The 20,908-nt window shown below is 39.2% G+C and overlaps 1 protein-coding gene across 2 annotated transcripts in view; it reads left to right on the forward strand.

The window, feature by feature from the left end:
• The window catches only part of MYO18B (myosin XVIIIB), an 810,748-nt gene that overhangs the window by 207,449 nt on the left and 582,391 nt on the right, over window positions 1-20,908 (forward strand). For both annotated transcript variants that reach the window (XM_089684120.1, XM_089684121.1), the window contains exon 13: window positions 9,462-9,606. In XM_089684120.1, the coding sequence (XP_089540246.1) occupies window positions 9,462-9,606 (145 nt within the window). The remainder of the gene's footprint in view (window positions 1-9,461; window positions 9,607-20,908) is intronic.

Consider the following 20,908-nt stretch of genomic DNA (forward strand, 5'->3'; position numbering starts at 1 on the left):
ATTTCAATGTTAACCACTTCCCGTCTGGCCCATGTATATAAACGGCCAGAAGGGAGCAGTGCAGGGGCAGGTGGCCATTTATAAACGTCCTCCCCGTTTCCCTGCTTGTGCTCACTCTCTGGGAGCGTGCAGCACCGATCGTTGTACGGGACCTCTGTGTGAGGTCCCGATCATGTGATCACTGATTGGCCAATCAGTGATCATATGAAGAGTAGTAAGCAAGATGTTACCTCTTTATCCTTTCAAACTCCTCCCTCAGTCCCTTTCCCCACTCTTCTCTCCACCCCCCTCCTCCTGTGTGTGATCTGTGTACCATGTGACAAGCTGTGACCAGTCACAGCTCACACAGTATTTCTGCAAAAATGCAGCCAGAGAGAAGGAGAAATGATTGCTTTTACAGCTTTTATGGGTGTAAAAAAAAAAAATATCTTCATCACCCCCCACAAGTAGTACATTGTCACTATGGTGACACTGTACTGCTAGGGTGATGATATGTAAAAAAAAAAACTAAAAAAATAATAATAATAATAATAAAAAAATAAAATAAAAATGTAAAAAAAAAATTAGAAAAATTATAATTTTTGGTTATCAACTAATTTTGGTTATTTTTTTTACTAAAAAGATAACTGAATAAATTTTGGGCAAGATTTATGAAGAAAGATTATATATTTGCAAAATTTTATGAGAAAAACACTTTTTTTCAACATTTTTGGACATTTTCATTTATATAGCAAAACATAAAAATCCCAGTGGTGAATAAATACCACCAAAGTAAAGCTTTATCTGTCTCAAAAAATGCAAAAAAAATTAATATGGGTACATTGTCGCATGACCGTGCAATTGTCATTCAAAGCGTGATAGCACTGAAAGCAGAACATTGGCCTGGATAAGAAGGAGGTAAAAGTGTCCAAACTTGAAGTGGTTAAATGTGTAGCCCATTTAAATAATAATGAATTTAATCTTGAGTTTTCTTATAATTTTCATGTCACATCTATAGATTTTTTGGATAACACTCTACAGAGTGATCTTTTCACTAGCTATGTTGCCACGGCAACTTTCTGAAAGTCGTGTGCAGGCAATTCCACTTTGTTTGCCACAAGTTGTCATCCGTTTCATTCGATTAAGACTATACCAGCTGGAGATTTTGTTCGGGCACGAAGGAACTGCTCTGATCGTGTACTTTTTGATAAGGAATTGGAAATGATTAAGAATAGACTGTTATCTAGCAGTTTCCCCAATTGGTGTATAGAACGAGGCAGGAGGATTGCTGAAGCTAGAGATCGGGCACATCTTTTGGGTGTATGTAACATACAGAACAAGAGGGCATTTGACTTATCTGGACAAGAGAATCTGGGAAGTGACAGGAAGGTTACCTTTGTTACTACCTTTTCAAAAGAATATCAGTCTATTGTTAATATTATTAAGAAGAATTTACCGATTCTATATGTAGATAAGGACAAACATGCTATATTGCAGCATGGTTATAGATTTTTGAGTTGGCGTGCACCTACACTCGGTACTCCTCTTTCTCCAAGTTATTTAAAACTAAATCGGCTCTTCCTGTGGTGTTAAAACATGCTGATATTGCTCGTGGAATCTATGTACCAGTGAAAATTTTATGATTAGAAATTTTATAAATTGTGGGGCCACCTACTGTATGTGGTGTATCTTATATGCTGCGCATCATGTTGACTGCATTATGTGGGATACACTATACACTGTCTTAGAACCCGCATTGGAGAAAATTTTTGTAACTCCATTAACCCACAAGCAAAACAGATTTCTAATGTCACACAACATTTTAACTGCTTCCCCGCAGCCCTATAGCAGATATACTGCTACAGGGCGGCAGGGGTGCGCAAAATCACTTATACATACGTGATTTTGCATTTCTGGGTAGGGGGCTATTCACGGCCGAGGCTGTCAATCACCGGGTCCGGCCGGTGATTACCCACCAGTGCCTGGTGATCACCGAGCATCTCTGATGGAAAGGAGGACTGATTTGTTACTAACAGTCCTCCTCCCTGTCAACTCGGGCAAACTGCTCTGGATGGCTATGCACAGCACAGCTATCCAGAGCAATGTGCTTACAGTGAAGCACCAACACACTGCCCCCCAGTAAAACACTCCCAGCACACAGTTAACCCTTTGATCGCCCCTCATGTTAACCCCTTCCCACCCAGAGCACTGATCACTGTATTTTTAGCACTGATTACTGTATTGGTGTCACTGGGGATGTCAGTGACACCAAGTCAATTCCCCCAGTGTCAAAATGCCCGCCTCAGTCCCACAGTCCCACTATAAGTCGCTGATCGTCACCATTATTAGTAAAAAAAAAATTCCAGTATCTATACCGCCATTTGTAAACACTATAACTTTCACGTAAACCAATTAATTTACACATATTGAGATTTTTTTTTTTAGCAAAGACATGTAGCAGAATACCTTTTGTCCTAAATTTATGACGAAATTAGATTTTTTAAATTTTTTTCCTGGACATGTTTAATAGCAAAAAGTCAAAAATATAGTTTTACAAGAAAGACATTGAGACCAGTCAGTCTGTATTCAGTTTAACCACTTCAATACAGGGCACTTTTATCCTCTTCCTGCCCAGGCCAATTTGCAGCTTTCAGTGCTGTCGCACTTTGAATGACTATTGTGTGGTCATGCAACACTGTTCCCATAAAACATTTTTATCTTTTTTTTTTCACACAAATAGAGCTCTCTTTTTGTGGTATTTAATCACCACAGAGTTTTACATTTTTTGCTAAATAAACAAAAAAAACCCCAAACCTTTGAAAAACAAAATGCGTTTTTCATTGTTTCTGTTGTAAAATTTTGCAAATAAATAACCTTTCAATTTAAACTTAGGTAAAAATATATTCTGCTCCATTTATTTGGTGAAAATACCCCAAATTAGTGTATATTATTTACTCTGTAGGAAAGTTATAGAGTCCACAAACCATGGTATACATATCTGACAATCAATGTACTGATGGTAATCTCATTTTTGAGGCCCAAAAATGCCAGGATAGTACAAATACCCCTGAAATGACCATTTTTTGGAAAATAGACAGTTCAAGGTAAGAGCCATGATGATTTTTTTGAATTTGTAATATTTTGTTACAATTTTTGGAAAAATGGTGAAAAAAAAAAAAAATCACAATTTTTTTTTACATATTGTTACCAGTTCAGTAAAGCATTATTATATAACTGGTGTGGCAGTGATCAGGGACATTGACTGGTTACAGTATGTAAAAAAAACTAAAATATTATTAATATTTTTTTTTCAACTTTTTTCTATAATTTTTTTCTTTTTTATTACTTTTTTTCTTTTTTTACTATTTTATTTTTCAACACACTGTGACCAGGGCAATACAATGTTACCTTAGTAACATTGACCTACTCTGGGCAAGTGATCAGGATTTTCTTTTTTTTTTTACACATTATAATTGCTAATACAAATGTATTTCATTGACATTAGCAACCATTGTTACTGAATGAAACTGATTCATTAAATTTTTTTGTTGTGATTAGCTGTGATTGGGCAAAGCTCATCACATGATACAGATGGGCTGTGATTGGCCCTGTCTGTACCATGTGACTGCTTTGACCAATCACAGCTAACAACACAATTGTATACAATGGATGTCATGAAAGGAAGCCATTGGTCACAGTGGTCACATGACACTGGCAGTGGACATGCATCACCCTAGCATAGCCACTTTATCTTTATTTTTTATTAATATTATTTTTACACACACTTTTTTTGTTTACACTCTTCTCCTCTGACTAGGATAGAAAGATGCATTGTTTCTTTTTCCTCCATTCGGGAAAGAATAGCAGTACAGGGACGGGTTTTACTAATTGAGCACTGTGATAGCTATTCACAGCAATTGCAATTGACAGAATCCATCTGCCCAGCTCCTGATCATTAGTAGGAGACCTGAAACTGTCAGTGGTAGTGAACTCGCTATGGAGCAACACAAACACCGATTGCATATATGGCATCTCAGAAGAAGGCCCACTTCTGTGACACCTCATACATGTGTTTGCTTATAATGATATTGAGATGTATGTTTTTTGTATCTTTCTATCTTGCTTATAAAATATAGCATTGTAGAACTGTAATTTTAGAACCAAAAGTATACAACCTAATAAAGTTCTTACATCATATAAATCCTAATTACATTTTTAATAAGGTGTGATTTATGCTAAAAATACACTGACACAGATAATTTTTAAATTGTTTTTGAACAAAAATAAAAACAAAATACGAAAGTACAAATACAAACTATCTACCCCATAGTTTGTATTTGTTCAAAATATGGGGTAGATTTTCAAAATCTGGTGCAGCTGTGCATGGTAGCCAAACAGTTTCTAACTTCAGCTTGTTCAATTAAGCTTCGACAATAAAACCTGAACGCTGATTGGTTTCTATGCAGAACTGCTCCGGATTTTGTAAATAACCCCCTTCATGTTTACATACATAAATCATACTAAAGTAGAGATTAAATATTAAATTACAATCTAAACATTATGGTAAGTTCCTAATTATCTTGGTTTCGGAAACATTGTGCTAGATTGTTACCTGCTGTTGATATTTTTGAGATTCATTATCTCCTGTCTATGATCTGCTTAATGAGAGTTCTTTGACCATGAGTGAAAGCTTTAACACAACAGAAATTCATTTGTAAATAGTGTGAAGGTCTGAACTAATGCACAGTAATCTGTTTACAGAAAAATGAAAAAAATAAAAGCTTAAATGAAGGAATTATAGAATATAATACTCATAACATTAATATACAGACAACACATAAGACAAGCATGTTTACATGTAATTGCCAGAGAGATGTCCTGATGTTTACCAGCTGTGTAGCATGAGGACCCCTATGATCTTTGGATCTTCTGTCCCTTGTCTCCCCCCCAAGACCTAACCTGATAAAGACCTATCTCACATACACTTGCATGGGGCCATCCTGATTGGTGGAAATATCTAATCCATCTAATCAAATCTGGCGCATCTCATCCAGGAGAGGACACTTTCCCCATCCCCTGTATTTTGCATAACTCAGCCCCTCACCAGAACCTCTCTTTTTGGTGGGAAAATTATCTATGGCAGATCATAGCCTTTTTTGGAAGGAGCATTAGGTATGCATGGTCATAGCCTGGGCAAATTGTGCATTTCTGGACAGACTTTCATCCTCATTGCATATCTAAAGAGAAGGTCCTTTGAAGTGGACATAGTAAAAACAAAAGTAAAAACAATAGGGATAGCATGTGTTGGGGTAGGCCGGTGAGAAGGGAGTTGCAGTAGTCTAGGTGTGATATAATAAGGGAGTGTATGAGTTGTTTAGTGGTGTCTGGGGTGAGGAACATACGTATCTTGGAGATGTTGCGGAGGTGGAGCCGGCATGAATTTGATGGTGATTGGACATAAGGTTGGAAGGAAAGGTTTGAGTCCAGGGTGACACCTAGGACTTTGGGTGGGATTGATGGTGGCGTTGTTAGTCGTGATGGAGAGGATGGGGGGCATGGGCTGATATGTCGTTTAGGAGGTGGGTGATGCGGGCGAGAGATTGAGGGGGTGAGGTGAGGGGTGGAGAGGTAAATTTGTGTGTCATCGGCATAGAGGTGATAGTTGAAGCCGTGGGAGTGTATCAGTTTGCCAAGGGAGGAAGTGTAGATTGAGAAGAGAAGTGGTCTGAGGACAGAGCCTTGGGGGACCCCAACAGAGAGGGGGAGAGAGGGGGAGGTGGCAGCGTTATAGGTAACACTGAAGGAGCGTTGGGATAGGTAAGAGGAGAACCAGGAGAGATCAGAGTCCCTGATGCCAAGGGAGTGTAGTTTAGTAAGGAGGAGGGGGTGGTCGACTGTGTCGAAGGCCTTGGAGAGGTCGAGTTTCTCCAACCCAATCTGCAGGAGGGCCACCATATTTCCTCTGACCATTAACATGTACAAGATTAATATTACACTTTTCCATCCACTCCAGAAGGGAAGATTTATTGCCTTTATGCAGAGAATTAATCCAACCCTCGCTCTTAGTGGTCATCACATTGTTTTCCCTCATTAAATAATGATCTGCTCTTTCTATGGGCCAAAATCAGTGGGTGGAAGGCTAGCCCCTAGTCCCTTCCAAAAGACCCTGTCCCGGTTGGGCCTGTCACATTTCTCCCTCCTCAAAAGTTGACTAACTAGGTCCCAGACCTCCACCTGGTCTAGACATGTGTAAGGGCTCGTTCACACTTGACTGTTTTTCCAACTCTTGCCAAACGTCCCTATAGCGTTTGACAAGCATTGGTCCGGCGTTTGTGGAGCGTTTTTAACGCTCCGAAAAAGCCGAATACGCAGTTTAGCGGTGGTTGCTAGGCATTTGCCAAGCATTAAAAACGCCCCACAAACGCCTATAATGAAGTTTGAATGGTGTTACTGCTCCGCAAACTCCTCGCAAACACTTGAATAGGAGGCTTCAACTTCTCCTGACTCGACCAGAGGCGTCCGTTTTGCCACGACGCAACGCAACGCTAATGCTCCCGTTTGAACAGCACTATGTGCTGCAATGTGCAGAATTTTCCCAGGCGTTTGGGAAACGGTAAGAACGCTTCCCAAATGCCTGTCTGCCACTTGCAAACAAGGCTAGTGTGAACATAGCCTTAGTCTAGCAGAGTGAACCCACATAGTCGGTCCACACAATCCCTATTCTTGGCCGCAGGGAAGAGTTGTCATCGGTAGGTGAGGGGCAGAGGTTGTGAACTCTCTGTATGGCTGCCAGTGCTTCAGCTGGTAAGTCTTTACTTCTCCAGGGCTTGGCATGCTGCTGGGAAGAGGAGCCAAGCCGCGAAGACATGGTAGGAGCTGGACAGGGGCCAGCTGTGCTCTGCCCTGTTGCCAACGCTTTAGCAGGGAGCCTTGTATGCTGCTGGGGAGAAGGGCTGACTGCCCCACCTCCCTGGAACTGTGAAGGCAAGGTAGGTGCAGTTGCCAGTGCTTTAACTGCTGGGAACCCCACATCCTCTGCTCTGGCTGACTGTTGGGGAGGAAGGATGACCACCCCCTCTCCAAGGGTTTGGAACTGTTGCTGGGGAGGGAGGATGATCACCTCCTCTCCCAGACTGTGGAATTGTTGCTGGGGAGATGAGCCAGCTGCAACAACTCCTGGACTCTCAGATTTCTGCTGTGGAGCGGCGACGATTTCCATCGCTCTAAAGTCCCTGAACTGCCGCTGGGGAGGAAGGATGACCACTTCTTCTCCCTAGGCCCCCGAAACTGCTGCGGGTGTGGGGCAGAGGTCTAGGACCCTCTGTTCAGTTGCTTTGACTTCTGCTTTCACACAGACTAAAGAATGTACACTGATCTGGGTTATATTTTAACAAATAAATGTAGCAGAATGTATTTTGGACTAAATTTATGAAGAAAGATTATTTATTTGCAAATTTGTAACACAGAGCTAAGAAGAATGTGGTTTTTTTTTTCAAAATTATCAGTATTTTTTTGTTTATATAGCAAAAAAAAACCCTAAAACCTATTGGTGATTAAATACCACCAAAAGAAAGTTCTATCTCTACAAACTGATAAAAATTAAATTTGGGTACAGTGTTGCATGACTAATATTTGTCGATAGTAATTGTCATTCAAAGTGTGACAGGGCTGAAATCTGAAAGTTGGCCTGGGCAGGAATGGCTTGAAACTGTCTAGTCTTGCAGTGGTTACACTTCTAAATTATACATAAAAAAGGATTGATGAGAGGGGACATTGTTCTTAAGAAAGTGTAACTGTACACTTTGAAATCACAAAAATCAATCTGTGCAATTATCCCAATTATACCAGAGAACAAGTTAGTACTTCTAAGGCTTATTTAACATGGATTTTCTGATCAGGTCTGCCTGCCTGTTTTTCAAGCGGACCCGATTGGATCCTTCATTCTCCTCTATGGAGCGGTGGGTGTAAACAGACGTGTGTCTGTTTACACCTGTCAAATCCAATCCGATTGGACCTGCAAAAAAGGGACGGATGGGGCTCCAATTCCCCTTCCGTCTGTCGGATGGAAACAGACAGGCGGTCCATTATCATCTGACTGCCATTAAGGAGAGCGAGCTGCTCTGTTTCCGGAGCCGACACAGACTTGTCATCCACTTGCTCAGCGGGGATCAGCGGAGAGATCCCCCACTGAGCAAACGGATCCGCTAACCGGGTCCACCCATGTGAAAAGACCCAGTATGAGAACTTTCCACTTCCGTGTTTGCCAACAACAGTATATGTAGTGCAGCACTACCGTCACTAAACTCAATTCCCAAAAGAAGCTTTAAATGACACAGCATGTACACACCTGTGGACTTACCTGGGACATTATTTCTTTATTATCTTGTTGTACACATATATTTGTGAATTGTTCACAGTATTTTGGTCATCTAACACTTTCTATGTGAACTTTTTTCATGTATTAACACACTTTCTGGATTTATAACGATTTTCCCTTTTTTTGTCAATTGAATTTAGTGGGGGTAGAACTGCACTACATATTTTGTACCAGAATTTTAACTAGCATCTAAAGGCACATCATATCATACAATATAGAATGCCCTGAATGCAATGTCACCTCAAGCCTCCCTGTGCATATGTCTATGAAAGAAGAAGCAATCCAGTTTCTATGGTGCAACAAATAAATCTTTTAAAAGATTTTTTTAGTTTTACAAACTCTTCGCTCTCTGCATGTTGAAACTAAATGTTTTTTTCTTCCTGAATAAAAAGACTAAATTTGCATAATCCATATATATATATATATATATATAGATATAGATATAGATATATATACATACATACATATATACTGTATATCATACTTTAATATCTTTCCATATAATTTGGGCTGTCCATAGTGAGGACAGTTACATTATAAATGATTTTTCCATTACCGTCATACAGAAAGCCATCGCCTTTACAATAAAAGTTTAAAGTAGAACTAAGGAAAAAACTTTTTAAAATTTGTTTGATTTATTTTGGATAGAGAGGGTTAAAACCCCTGTCAGTTTTTTCCCCCAAAGTGAGGGAATCTCTTGTTTTCAGCAGGAAAACCAGAACTAGTGTCCTCATTAAAAGATTTCCCCTCTATTCTTGTTCTGGTGATAACCCCAAATTTGGGTTTTTCTTCCACTTTTGCTGTCAGTGATTAGTAAACAGGAGAAATAAATAGGGAGAAACTCTCTAATGGGGACACAGACAGCAATAAAAACTTGACAGGTGTTCTAATCCCTCTCCACTTTGTCCAAAGCTAAAAAAAAGTTTTGCCTTTAGTTATATAATTTAATTGAAATGGTAATAGTATTAATGGTATTAATACTGCAGTATTTTCCAGTGTTTTCTTTCTACACCTAAGCCAATGAGCTAGGAACAAAACAAAAACTGTTCCTAGACAGGTTGCTTTGTAATGTTAGCTAATGCCCTTCTTCTATTGTCTTTCATAGCCTGAGGAGAAGCAGAAGGCTACTGCAGCGTTTGTACAACTCCAATCTGCCATGGAGGTTTTGGGATTCACGGTGAATGAGCAAAAGGCCATTTGGCACGTTATAGCCGGCATCTATCACCTCGGAGCAGCAGGTGCTTGTAGAGGTAAGGGACAAATCTTGCAGTCTGGATTCTTCACTCTTGTCAGCTGAATGCTCATAGATAAACACATTCAAAGAACTGATGGAGCAAATGCATGCAAGTCTTGGCTACAACACCTTTATACTATTTTATAAGATATAGTCAAAGTAGGATATAAAACCAAGATACAGGTATACTTAAGATATATGAAAGTTAAGCACTTATCCACTTCATTTTAAATGGCAATCATTATTGGAAATCTTTGTTCATACTTTAGTTTATCTTTTATATTTAGCAGTATATCGGTCTAATAGCAATTGGAGGGCTTGGCAAGAAGGTATTTTCACAGGACCACAATAACAGTTAGACATGTGCGATTCAGTTCATAACGAAATGAAATTCGGAAAAAAAAAATTGTTATTCAGAGATTCGGATGTATCCTAATCTCCGTATCACAATATTAATGAATTTCAATGAATGCAAAATGAATTATACCAAAAATGACAAATTCAATTGTATTCATTTGTTTCATTCATTTGCGACTTCAGAGGGTTTTGCAATTTCAGTAATATGTGTCACACTCTGTATTGATATGATTGGCCAAAGCCAAAGTCAAGCAAAACATCCAAGTCACAAGCAAGTCGCATAAAAATTGCAAGCAAGTAGCATTGAAGTCCAAGTCGCAAGCAGGTAGCAAGCAAGTCTCATCGAAATTGAAATTGCAAGCAACACGCAAGCAAATTGCACAGAAATCAGAAGCAAGTCGCATCAAAGTTGCAAGCAAGTCAAGGAAATTACAAAATAACAAATGAATTTGAATCTTCCAAAATAGCTTTGGAACAAGAAATATATGAAACGAATCCAAATATACAAAACAAATTCTTAAAACTAATCATTTTAACATATTGAATATATTGAAATAAAAGGATTGCCTTACAGCAGAGTTCCACTCAAAAGCGGAAGCTCCGCTTATTTGCCTCTTCCCCCCTCCACTGCCATATTTGGCACCTTTTGGAGGGGAGTGGGTACCTGGTTTTGACTTGTAGGAGGAGTTTTCTTTCTGCTCTGGTTTTGACAGGTACCCGCTCCCACTTCCGGCTCAGTTCGCCGAGACAAAGTGACCCAGAAGTTCGGCCCCCTCCTTGCTCCCACAGTCTCATGGGAACTGTCATAGGTCCCAGGAGACTGCCAGACCAATCAGGAGGCACGGTGCAACTCGCACATGCAAAATGAGCACAAGGCTGTGAAGTCGCAAGCTGTCACAGCCTGGTGCCCACAGTAGAGATGCCGGTACCGTGGAGGACAGAAGGAGAGAAGGGACTGTGTGGGTGAGTACATCGCTGGACCCCGGGACAGGTAAGTGTGTGTTATTAAAAGTCAGCAGCTACACTTTTGTAGCTGCTAATTTTTAATAAACACAAAAATGGCTGGAACTCCACTTTAAAGTGTAACTAAACCCAGGACCCTGCATTCACTATATTTGATCTCCCACAGTACACAGAACATGGAAATGCAATTATTTTAGTAAATATAAACTGCTAAATAACTTTTCTCATCAGCAGTTAGAGCAGTCTTGTGACTTCAGCAGAGCACTATTTAAAGCTTGTAGGAGGAGTTTTCTTTCTGCTCTAGGAGGATGTGAAATCCTTGACCGTCTGTATGGACAGTGCTGAAAGGCCCTGTGCTGATCACATGAACTCTCCCAAGAAAACAAAAACCAAAACCTCTCTAGCAATACACACCAAACTGAGCATGTGCCATCAGCATCCAGAGTAAATAGATTCCTAAATATTTAGGGTAATTGGGGGTCCATTTAAATGGAAAGTGCATCCATAAGGTATCAAGGGTTGAGCGAGATGGATTGGGATTCATGGTTTCTGAATTTTGCAGGTAGATTTTAAATTTTGAAGCTGTGCTATACTCCTGAAATTCAGCCAGTAGACTGGGAAGGGAAGGCAGGGGCTGAGTGATAAATAACAATAAAATGTTGGTGTACCTTGTGTTCCTTCAGTTTCGTAGAGATTCCTTGTTCCTAATATGACTTAATATGGGCTCTAGAGTCAATACAAAAATAAGTGGGGACAATGGGCCACATAACCACATAATGTTGTGGAGCTCAAAAGGTTCAGATAGAGAGCTAATTATTTTAATAATTGCCATCCAGCATGAGTAGGTTGCATTTATCCACTTGAGGAAATTCTCTCCTACACCAATTCATTCAAGGACCCTGGTTATAAATGCCCAAACTACGTGTTCAAATGCCTTTTTGGCATCAGTCGAAAGTAACATGGTAGTTATTGCCTTGTGCACTTAATGGATAGCATTGATAGCCCCTGTGGTGTTATCCTTCGCCTCCCTTTGTGGTACAAACCTGATTTGCTCTTGATGAATACACCTTTGAATCAGGGGTAGCAGCCTAATTGTCAGAATCTTTGTGAAGTCAAGGTTTAGCAACCTTTTTGTGTTAAGTCAAGGTTTAGCAAAGAGATTGGACAATAGTTGTTACACTAAGTTGGGTCGTCCATCTTTAGGAGTTATGTTGGCTCAGAGGGTGTCTGCTAGAAATGATCCCCCATCCAGAATGGAGTTAAATCCCTCTGTAAATGACTGGGCAAGAAGTTGCGAAAATACCATATAATATGTAAGAGAGAAACCATCCAGAACCTTAGTTTTATGGGGCTTATGATAGGCATACGACACTTTTTTATATACTATGGACACATGATAGGAGATTTACTAAAGCTGGTTGACTCAGAATCTTGGGCACCTGTGCATGGTAGCCAATCAGCTTCTAACCTTAGCATGTTCAGTTAAGCTTCAGCAATAAAACTTGGAAGCTGATTGGTTTTTATGCAGAAGTGGACAAGATTCTGAGTCAACCAGGTTTAGTAAATAAACCCCATGGGGTTTTAAATACTTTTTTGCCATGTTTATGTAACAATACCAATATAGTATTTTTCTGTACATGTAATGCATTTGGAATTATGTATCTTTTGCAATGCATTTGGCATATTAGCCTGTTATTGAAATATACAATTGTCTTATCTGCCTTAAAAGTCCCATGGGGATCTAGTATGATATTTTTGAGTTAAGTTAGGGATGTTGGCAGTAAGAAATATCACTCACCCATTTCTTCTTGGAGCTTAGTTTCCTTAAGAGCCTGCTGCCCCTTTCCAAAATTTCACTCAGCACAATCACTAAAAGCCTGCCTGGCTTATTCCCCCACTCATACAACCTTTGCCATACTCTGGTGAGGTTCACCTTAGTTTTGTGGAGGAGAAGTTAATTTGGTCTATCTCAGTCTATCTTGGAGTATCTGAAGTTCGAAGAAAACAGGTACGGACAAGGATTTCTTATTCACTTCCAACCCTTGGATTTTGTCTAAGGGCAGCATAGTGGCTAAGTGGTTAGTACTTCTGCCTAGCAGCACTAGGGCCATTGGTCCGAATCCCATCCACAGCACCACCTGCATGGAGTTTGCTTGTTGTCCCTGGGAACCTCCTACACTCAAAAGACATGCTGGTAGGTTAATTGTCTTCTGTATAAATTGGCCCTAGTATGTGTATGTATAAATGTGAATTAGGGACCATAGATTGTAAACTCCTTGGGGGTTTGAGACTGATATGAATGTGCAATATATATAATGCACTGTGCAAAAATTGTTGGCACTACATAAATACCCGAAATAAATAAGAGTGAGTCTATCCATTTTACATGTTCTCTTTTAAATCAGTAGCCCTGTGAGATGGATTGCCCCTAAATAACACATTTATGTGTTCCCCAAATCATCATCAGGGATCACCAAGGATTTAAAGTGTTACTAAACCCACAACAGTAAAATCAGTCTGTATATGCATGCTTGTTATACTCACTGTGGAACCTAAGGGGTTAATCCTCTGCATTGTGTAAAAAGGCTGCTTGATCCTTTCTTCCCTGCCCCTCCTCTTGTTGAAATGACCACCTGATACAGACTGAATCTGTAATCACATGCACGTGCTCAGTTTGGTGTGTATTGCTAGAGAGGTTTTTTTTTTTTTCTTGGGAGAGTGCATGTGATCAGCACAAGGCCACTCAGCACTCTTCAAACAGCGGGTCAGGACTTTCACATCCTCCTAGAGCAGAAAGAAAACTCTTCCTACAAGCTTTGACCAGTGCTCTGCTGAAGTCACAAGACTGCTCTAACTGCTGATGAGAAAAGGTATTTAGCAGTTTATATTTACAAAAATAATTGCATTTCCATGTTGTGTGTACTGTGGGAGAGCAGATATAGTGAATGCAAAGTCCTGGGTTTAGTAACACTTCAATTTCAGCATCTTGAAGTAAGGACTCATTAAGTTTTCACTGCCACATCCTACTGGAGTCAGCCCAGAGATGGGTGTCCATGCAAACAAGCCAAAAGTCAGAGTGTTTGAGTAGAAAGTAATCTATTCTAGAATGTGATCCGTGAGTCGTTAAGTAATGCAAGTAAATAATATGCGTGCAAAAGTTGTTTAAAATGGTGCAGAAGGGCATTCTTGCTTTGGACAGAGTTGTACCCACTATGCTACTGGCACTTGCATGGTCATGCAGCACTGTACCCCAAATTAAATTTATATAATTCTTTTCACACAAATAGAGATTTCCTTTGGTGGTATTTAATCACCACTGGATGTTTATTTTTGGCTATATAAATGAAAAAATACCAACAAATTTGTAAAAAAAAAATGTTTCTTTCTGTTATAATAGTTTTATTTCTGTTATAAAATTTTGCGGACAAATAATCTTTCTTCATAAATGTAGGCATGCTACATTTTTTTGGTAAAAATAACCCAAATCAGTGTATATTATTTAGTTTGTGTAAAAGTTAGAGTCTACAAACTATGGTATTTTTATCTAAAAATTGATCAGTTCTGATGTACTGACAGCCTGTCTCATTTCATGAGGCCCTAAAATGACAGGACAGTACAAATACCCCCTAAACGACCGCCTTTCGGAAAGTAGACAGTCCAAGGATTTTTAATAAGAGGCATGGCGAGTTTTTTGAAGTTATAATATTTTGTACATTTTTTGGAAACTTACAAAATTAAATAAAATGTGTTTTTTTTTTTTTTTTTTATCTACTACCACTGCCACCAGTGCAGTAAAGCATCATCATATGATTGGTGTGGCAGTGACCAGGGACATTGACTGGTGACAGTATGTAAAAAAGAAAAAAATGTACTATAATATTTTATTCCATTTTTGAAATCATTTTTTTCTTTTTTTAACAAGGTACGCATGTGTTGAGGGACGTACCAGTATGCCACCTATCCTGTAGCTGCTGCCCGCCCACAGTAAATGTACTGTTGGTGGGGGCAAGTGATATGACAGTCTGAAAACAAGCAATGGAAGGGTAAAGGAAAACATATAACTAGCCTTTTGTGAGGAAAATGGGACTCCAATCTACATTTTTTGAAAATGTATTGCTGGCAAACCTTAGAAACCATTTCTGGCTGCATTCTGAAAATAAGAAAATGGTTGAAAATAGAACAACAAGCTCAATAATTAAATGTGGAATCACAGTATTGGCATTGGAACACCAACAAAATATGATAAATAAGTTCACTTTCCCCTATCTAGCTAAGCTTACTATATTTTAAGTTCTTGTCTTGTCCAGTAGTGAGCGCAAAGGTCTCCAGTCACAGAACAATAATCTGACAGAAGAATCCCCATGTTGTCTTTTTGAAGCCTCTCTCAGCTACCCTTTTTCAGCAAATTGTCTCAATGGTCTCCTTATCTTGCACAACATTCATTCATCTGATGAAAACTTCTAAGAATATAAATTTGCTGGCCCTACATCACTGTTGTGTCCTGAAGCAATATAAGGGTCGTCAGGAGGAACCACACACAACAGTTGGTCAGGCAATCCACATTCCCAGAAGTGCTTGTTTCTGGAGAGACATCATGAGGGTATTTCTTCTTTCTATGGTGGCAACAAGCTGCGCAGGAAACAGGAGAGGTGATTATTTAAGTTCTTTGCAGGGAACACTTGGAGGGTTTAGTTTTAGTGCCAGACTAATTTTAGAATTTCTTAAAAAAATAGGTAGAGTGGTTATCAGTTGCTAACATTTTCAGCACTCAGTACTATTGTCAGTTAAGTGCTGAATATTTATTATAAAGTTGCAAGAAATACCATTATTCCGAAAGGTTATAGTCTGTATAAAACTTGTGAACTTTATTTTATGTTATGTAATGATCATATATTCCAAATTCAATACTGAATGTCAAGAGGGAGCTCTTACCTTATAGTCTCACATCCATATCCAAAATTACCACCATTTCACAGATTAGGAAACTGGTGGTAACTGGGACCAGCTCTGAGCTGGTGTACAGAGAGATGCTAGTGCTCAGATTGGGGAATTTTGTGCTGGGAAGTTGCCATTAATGTGACAGCTTCCCACATAGGGCTTGTGGTTGCTAGGACACCAGTGGACATGAGCTTCCTGGCAACCAATGACTGCTAGCTGGGAGATTCCCAAACCAAAAGCTAAATGTGAATAAAGGGGTAAGGGATACTGGCTGATGTCATTACCCATATATGGAAATGCCCATATTTGGATAATGATGAGTCACATGGGAGGCAGGACCCATAGGGAACTAGTTTCAGAGTTCCCCATCAGGCCCACTTAACTCAATGGTAGCCCATTGAAATGCGCTATCAATCATAGGCAAAGCAAACTTGATGGGGAACTAGTCTCTCAGTTCCCCATCAGATTTCGCCCACCCCTACTACAAAGCTCCTTGGCCATGTGTTTGTTTGTTTGATGGGCACAGTGGCCAGGAAGGAAGCTCAGTAATGCTGAGCTGCACCTAGGACAGAGTGTTCAATATGGGCACTCCAAGCTCAGGGCCACCACCTCCTAAGACACACAAGTACATGAACACTGACAATGTCAGTGCGGTGGTGTGCGGGAATCTCAAAGAGTGTCTATAACACTGTTTATGAATTCTCACCAGTGTGTTGTAACCCTAAGAAAAAAAGGGTCTAAAGTTTAGACTCTAAACTATTACTTTAATGAAAGCAGCAGATTTAAAAACATTGAAAGTGGCTGTGAATGAACAGGGCATTAAGAAATGAGGCCCCTTAAGTTTGTGGAAAGCCAGTGGCTGGTTTACTGTAACTTTCATCTATACTGATTACACTGTAAGCGAAAGCTATTCCACAGCTAGTCAGTACACACAAAACATGGGCTTTGCCTTACTTTAATGTGTTTAAATTCACAGCATCTGTTATCATTCATAGCTATAGCTTCATGGGTGGGTCTCCAGGCTTGTAAAGTCACCTAACACAATGAGATTAACCTAAAGGGCTTTTTTAAACCAGCAACCAATGCTGGTGAGTATGTAGCTTTTAGGTGAACATGCATACATTTGAAAAAAAACAACTATACCATGTGTTATTTGGTAATAATTACATTCCAGATATTATACAGTGTAACATTGTAAGTTTATTGAGAGTCTGAAGGCATAAATAGTATGCTTAAATTTGGAGAGGATGTATTAAATTATAATATAGGTTTGCAGATATAATAAATCAATGCATAATTGCATACCACAAATCGACTTTCTTCTGTGTTGTTGGAAACAGTGAATTGTTGCAGTAATCCTCCACTTTACATACATTATGGTTATTATCTCCTCTTTATTACAGAACATGACAATGTATACATGAATATAGAGTTACCATCACTTTGTGACGTGATTAAAATAACAATAGTGATTTGTCACAGAGCATTGCCTACCTTTACTTTCCAGATGAACTGAATGAATTAATTTCCCCGCTATGGGTTTGCAGGTTCTGTGTCTAATTGTAGATTAAATGTACTCACTGTGAAATAGATCTAATAATGTCCCTGTTAGTTTTGTCTAGCAAGATGACTTTCTTATGCAATGTTTAATGTAGTGTCAAAGCTGCAAAAGGCAATTTGTGTTGCAGATTACAAATATTACTAGATATTTCTTGAAGGCGCTGACTTTTCATCAGTAGATAAGTCCATGAATGTTACATTTTGTATTATTCACTTATCTTGTTTGCCTCTGATCTGAAAAATGGAAGATATTCAAAGATGTTTATTCATTTCTTTATTGTATATTTTTGTGTCTTGTGTGCTAGGAGAAGATTGAGGCATCATTTCTAAAATAGTAATCTATGCTTTGGTGCAGCAAATGTTATGATGGCTTACTTAACATTTATGATACTGGCAAGATATACCATGGATGAATGGAGATTAGAAAGAGAGGACAGGAACACTATTGCTTTATAATTAGCGGGTGTTTTGTGCAGGGTAGATGTAGGTGCTCATTCTACAACAGGCATGGTTGGGGATTGGGGTGTTGGCATGGTGACAGGAACATTGGTCAGTGCAGAAGAGCTAGGGAGGTTGAAGGTGATTAGAGTGAGGGGTGATGGTAGTCAACTGCAGCGTCAACAGCGAGCGAGGAGGGAAGGGGTTGAAGAAGGTGTTGTGCAAAATACATGGGGGAAAGTTGCAGTCAGGAACCATAATGGAGTGGGCGAGGGTTCAGGTTTGGTGGTGAGAGTGGGGATGGCGGTCTTGCAAGTATGATGGTAAGAGTGGGAGGGGGGTTTGAGTTGTACATTGTGGGGAGGTGACATGCAGGTGTGCTATTGGCAGCAGGAGAGGGTAGGTGGTTACAGGGAGAGTGCTGAAAGTGGTGGGAGGATGTTGGTGCCAGAGTTGTAAAGAAAAGGGCTGTTGGTATCTTGCTGGTAGGCTAGGGGCTTTTGGGAGGAAGCAGCCACTTATCATGTTGTTGGCTATTATCATCTTCCCAGGACTCATAGCCAATTGCTGTAAAGTCATTGTTCTTTACATGCACAGAATGAAAAGTTAGTCAACAACATGGCAATTGAGAAACTGCTCATGCTTGGTATCAAGTGTTTGTATTAAGCATGCATGCTTTTTCCCTGCCATAGTGCAAGCTACTTTTTCATGCTCTGTATGTTCAGTCTTGACAGTAATGTCAGCAATAGCATGTGTGGAACCAAGAGGCCTTTCTCGCCTGTATGGTGCATGCACATTTTCTTGCCACCATATTTGATGACTGCTATTTTATGTGGGTATAGCGATGACATTTTTTGGAGACTTATCATGCTAGGTATGCATGTGTAGAATCAGAAACCGGGTGAGGGGGCACAGGTAGATGAATGAAATTGTCCAGCAATACAGGCAGAACACAGTTTCACAATAATGTGGCATTCACATTGGGTGCAGTCTTAATGATATTGTTAGAACATTGTTGAAAAGGAACCTAGATGGAACTCAGAGGCCTTCTTTAAGAGGTCCAAGGGTGGAATTCTTTTTCAAAAATGTTCCTTTCTCACTAACAATTTAAAATTCAAATGGTAAAATATTACTTTATTTAAACAACTTACCTGATAATTATCCTAGATAATTTTTTGACCATTAAATATTAGCCTGAAACTAAAAGGGAAACAAAAATGCCATTTTACTTTCTGCATTTTAATATTAATATACCTATAAGGTTGCATAGTGTGCAGGAAAAAAATTGATCCAGAGGTAATGCAGACAGGAGCAGCAGGTAGACTTAAGGTGTTACTAAACCCAAACCCTGCATTCACTATCTCTGGTAATTGGAAATGCAATTATTTTAGTGAATTTAAACTGCTAAATAGCTTTTCTCATCAGCAGTCTTGTGACTTCTATCAGTGTCCAGCTGAGCACTGGTTAATCTTCTAGGAGGAGTTTTCATTCTGAAGTCACTGCTTAACCCCTGGTCCTCTGTCTGGACAGTGCTGATTGACCCTGTGCTGATCACATGCACCCTCCCAAAGAAAAAAAACTCTATAGCAATACACACTATACTGAGCATGTGCAGAGTGACTCCTAGAGCTTTGTAGTATCAGCAGATGGATTGGGGAAAGTAAAATAAGGGGAGGATCATAGAAGACAAGAGCAAACATCCTTTTTACATAATGTGGATGATTAACCCCTTACGTTCCACAGTAAGTATAACAAGTATGCTTTACTGTATATACAGACTGATTTTACTGTTGTGGATTTAGTAACACTTTAACCACTTCAGATGATACAGCTGTATATCTTTTATAGACCAGAGCAATTTGTAGGTCTTACCTATAGGACTATAAACTTACTTAAAGTTGAAGTGTAGGCAAGGACTTTATTTAGGCATTAGCTAGGTACCAACAAGGTACCTCTTTTTGATGTGTTCCCTATTAGTTGTTGCTGCTTCTTTCTTAAAATAAGTTATTTACATGCAGCCTCTGGTGACAATATCACTACTAAAGTTCCAACAGTGATAGTCAGGCCTGGGGCACAGATATTATTTTTTAATGTGATTGCTTTTTAATGCAGCGCTACAAACATGAATAACATAGAAAAAGTTAAGATATAAATTATAAAAATAAAATAAAATTAAAGATTTTTTTTAATGGGACAAGGGAGGAATATGTTTATTAAGGCTAATTAAAGTTTATTTGTGTTAATAAGGGGTAAATAGGTGAGATAAAAAACAAAAACTATTTTCCCTCTTGCCAGGCTGCTCTAACAGATGGTATGTGCAGATCAAAGGAAAGTCATTTGATCTGCATATAAGGGAACAGTGTTTGTTTGCAGGTCTTGTTTATTCAAGAGCCACTTTTAAACTTCTTGCAACAAAAAAACCATGATCCAGCTGTCAGAATGACAGCTAAGACCCAGTCTGTTGCAGGAGCTTTGACAGCACTTCTGTATAAACAAGCCAGTGGCTCCGGTATAGGCTTACCCTACTGTTAATTGGACAGATGCCCTTGCTGCTTAGATAGGTCCCCTTGGGTTTTTCAAATGTAAAAGTGAATGAGGCAGATGGTACCCCATAATTTGAAAAAGGTTACCGAAATATGCCATCTGCTGCTGGAGAGATATCACAGAACGTGACATGGATGATGATGCTGGAGAGATGAGTGTGCAACACTTGAACATGTTATACCTTATATCACAATATAATGAATTCAGGCAAATTTTCTATGCTAGATTTACTGACATTTATCATACATTCATCAAAAGCATTCATCATAATCTCTATATTTCTAATTTAGTGAATGGGCAGTCAATACAAGTTCAGACTGGTGAATGTATAAAAGACAAAAATGCTGTAAATTTGCCGTCATTGTGCAGCTAATATTGAGTAAATAACAGGATATAGAAGGTTCTGATTTAGCACACAGTCTGATTGTCTGTCCTTGGAAATGATCTTATATCTTTTTATGTAAACATGATGAATTAGCGCCTATTTGTCTTTAGAAATATGTATTTAATAATCTTTG

This window comes from Staurois parvus, unplaced genomic scaffold (genome assembly GCF_062004578.1).
Source record: "Staurois parvus isolate SC_StPar_1 unplaced genomic scaffold, SC_StPar_1.0 ptg000336l, whole genome shotgun sequence".
Taxonomy (NCBI): Eukaryota; Metazoa; Chordata; class Amphibia; order Anura; family Ranidae; genus Staurois; species Staurois parvus.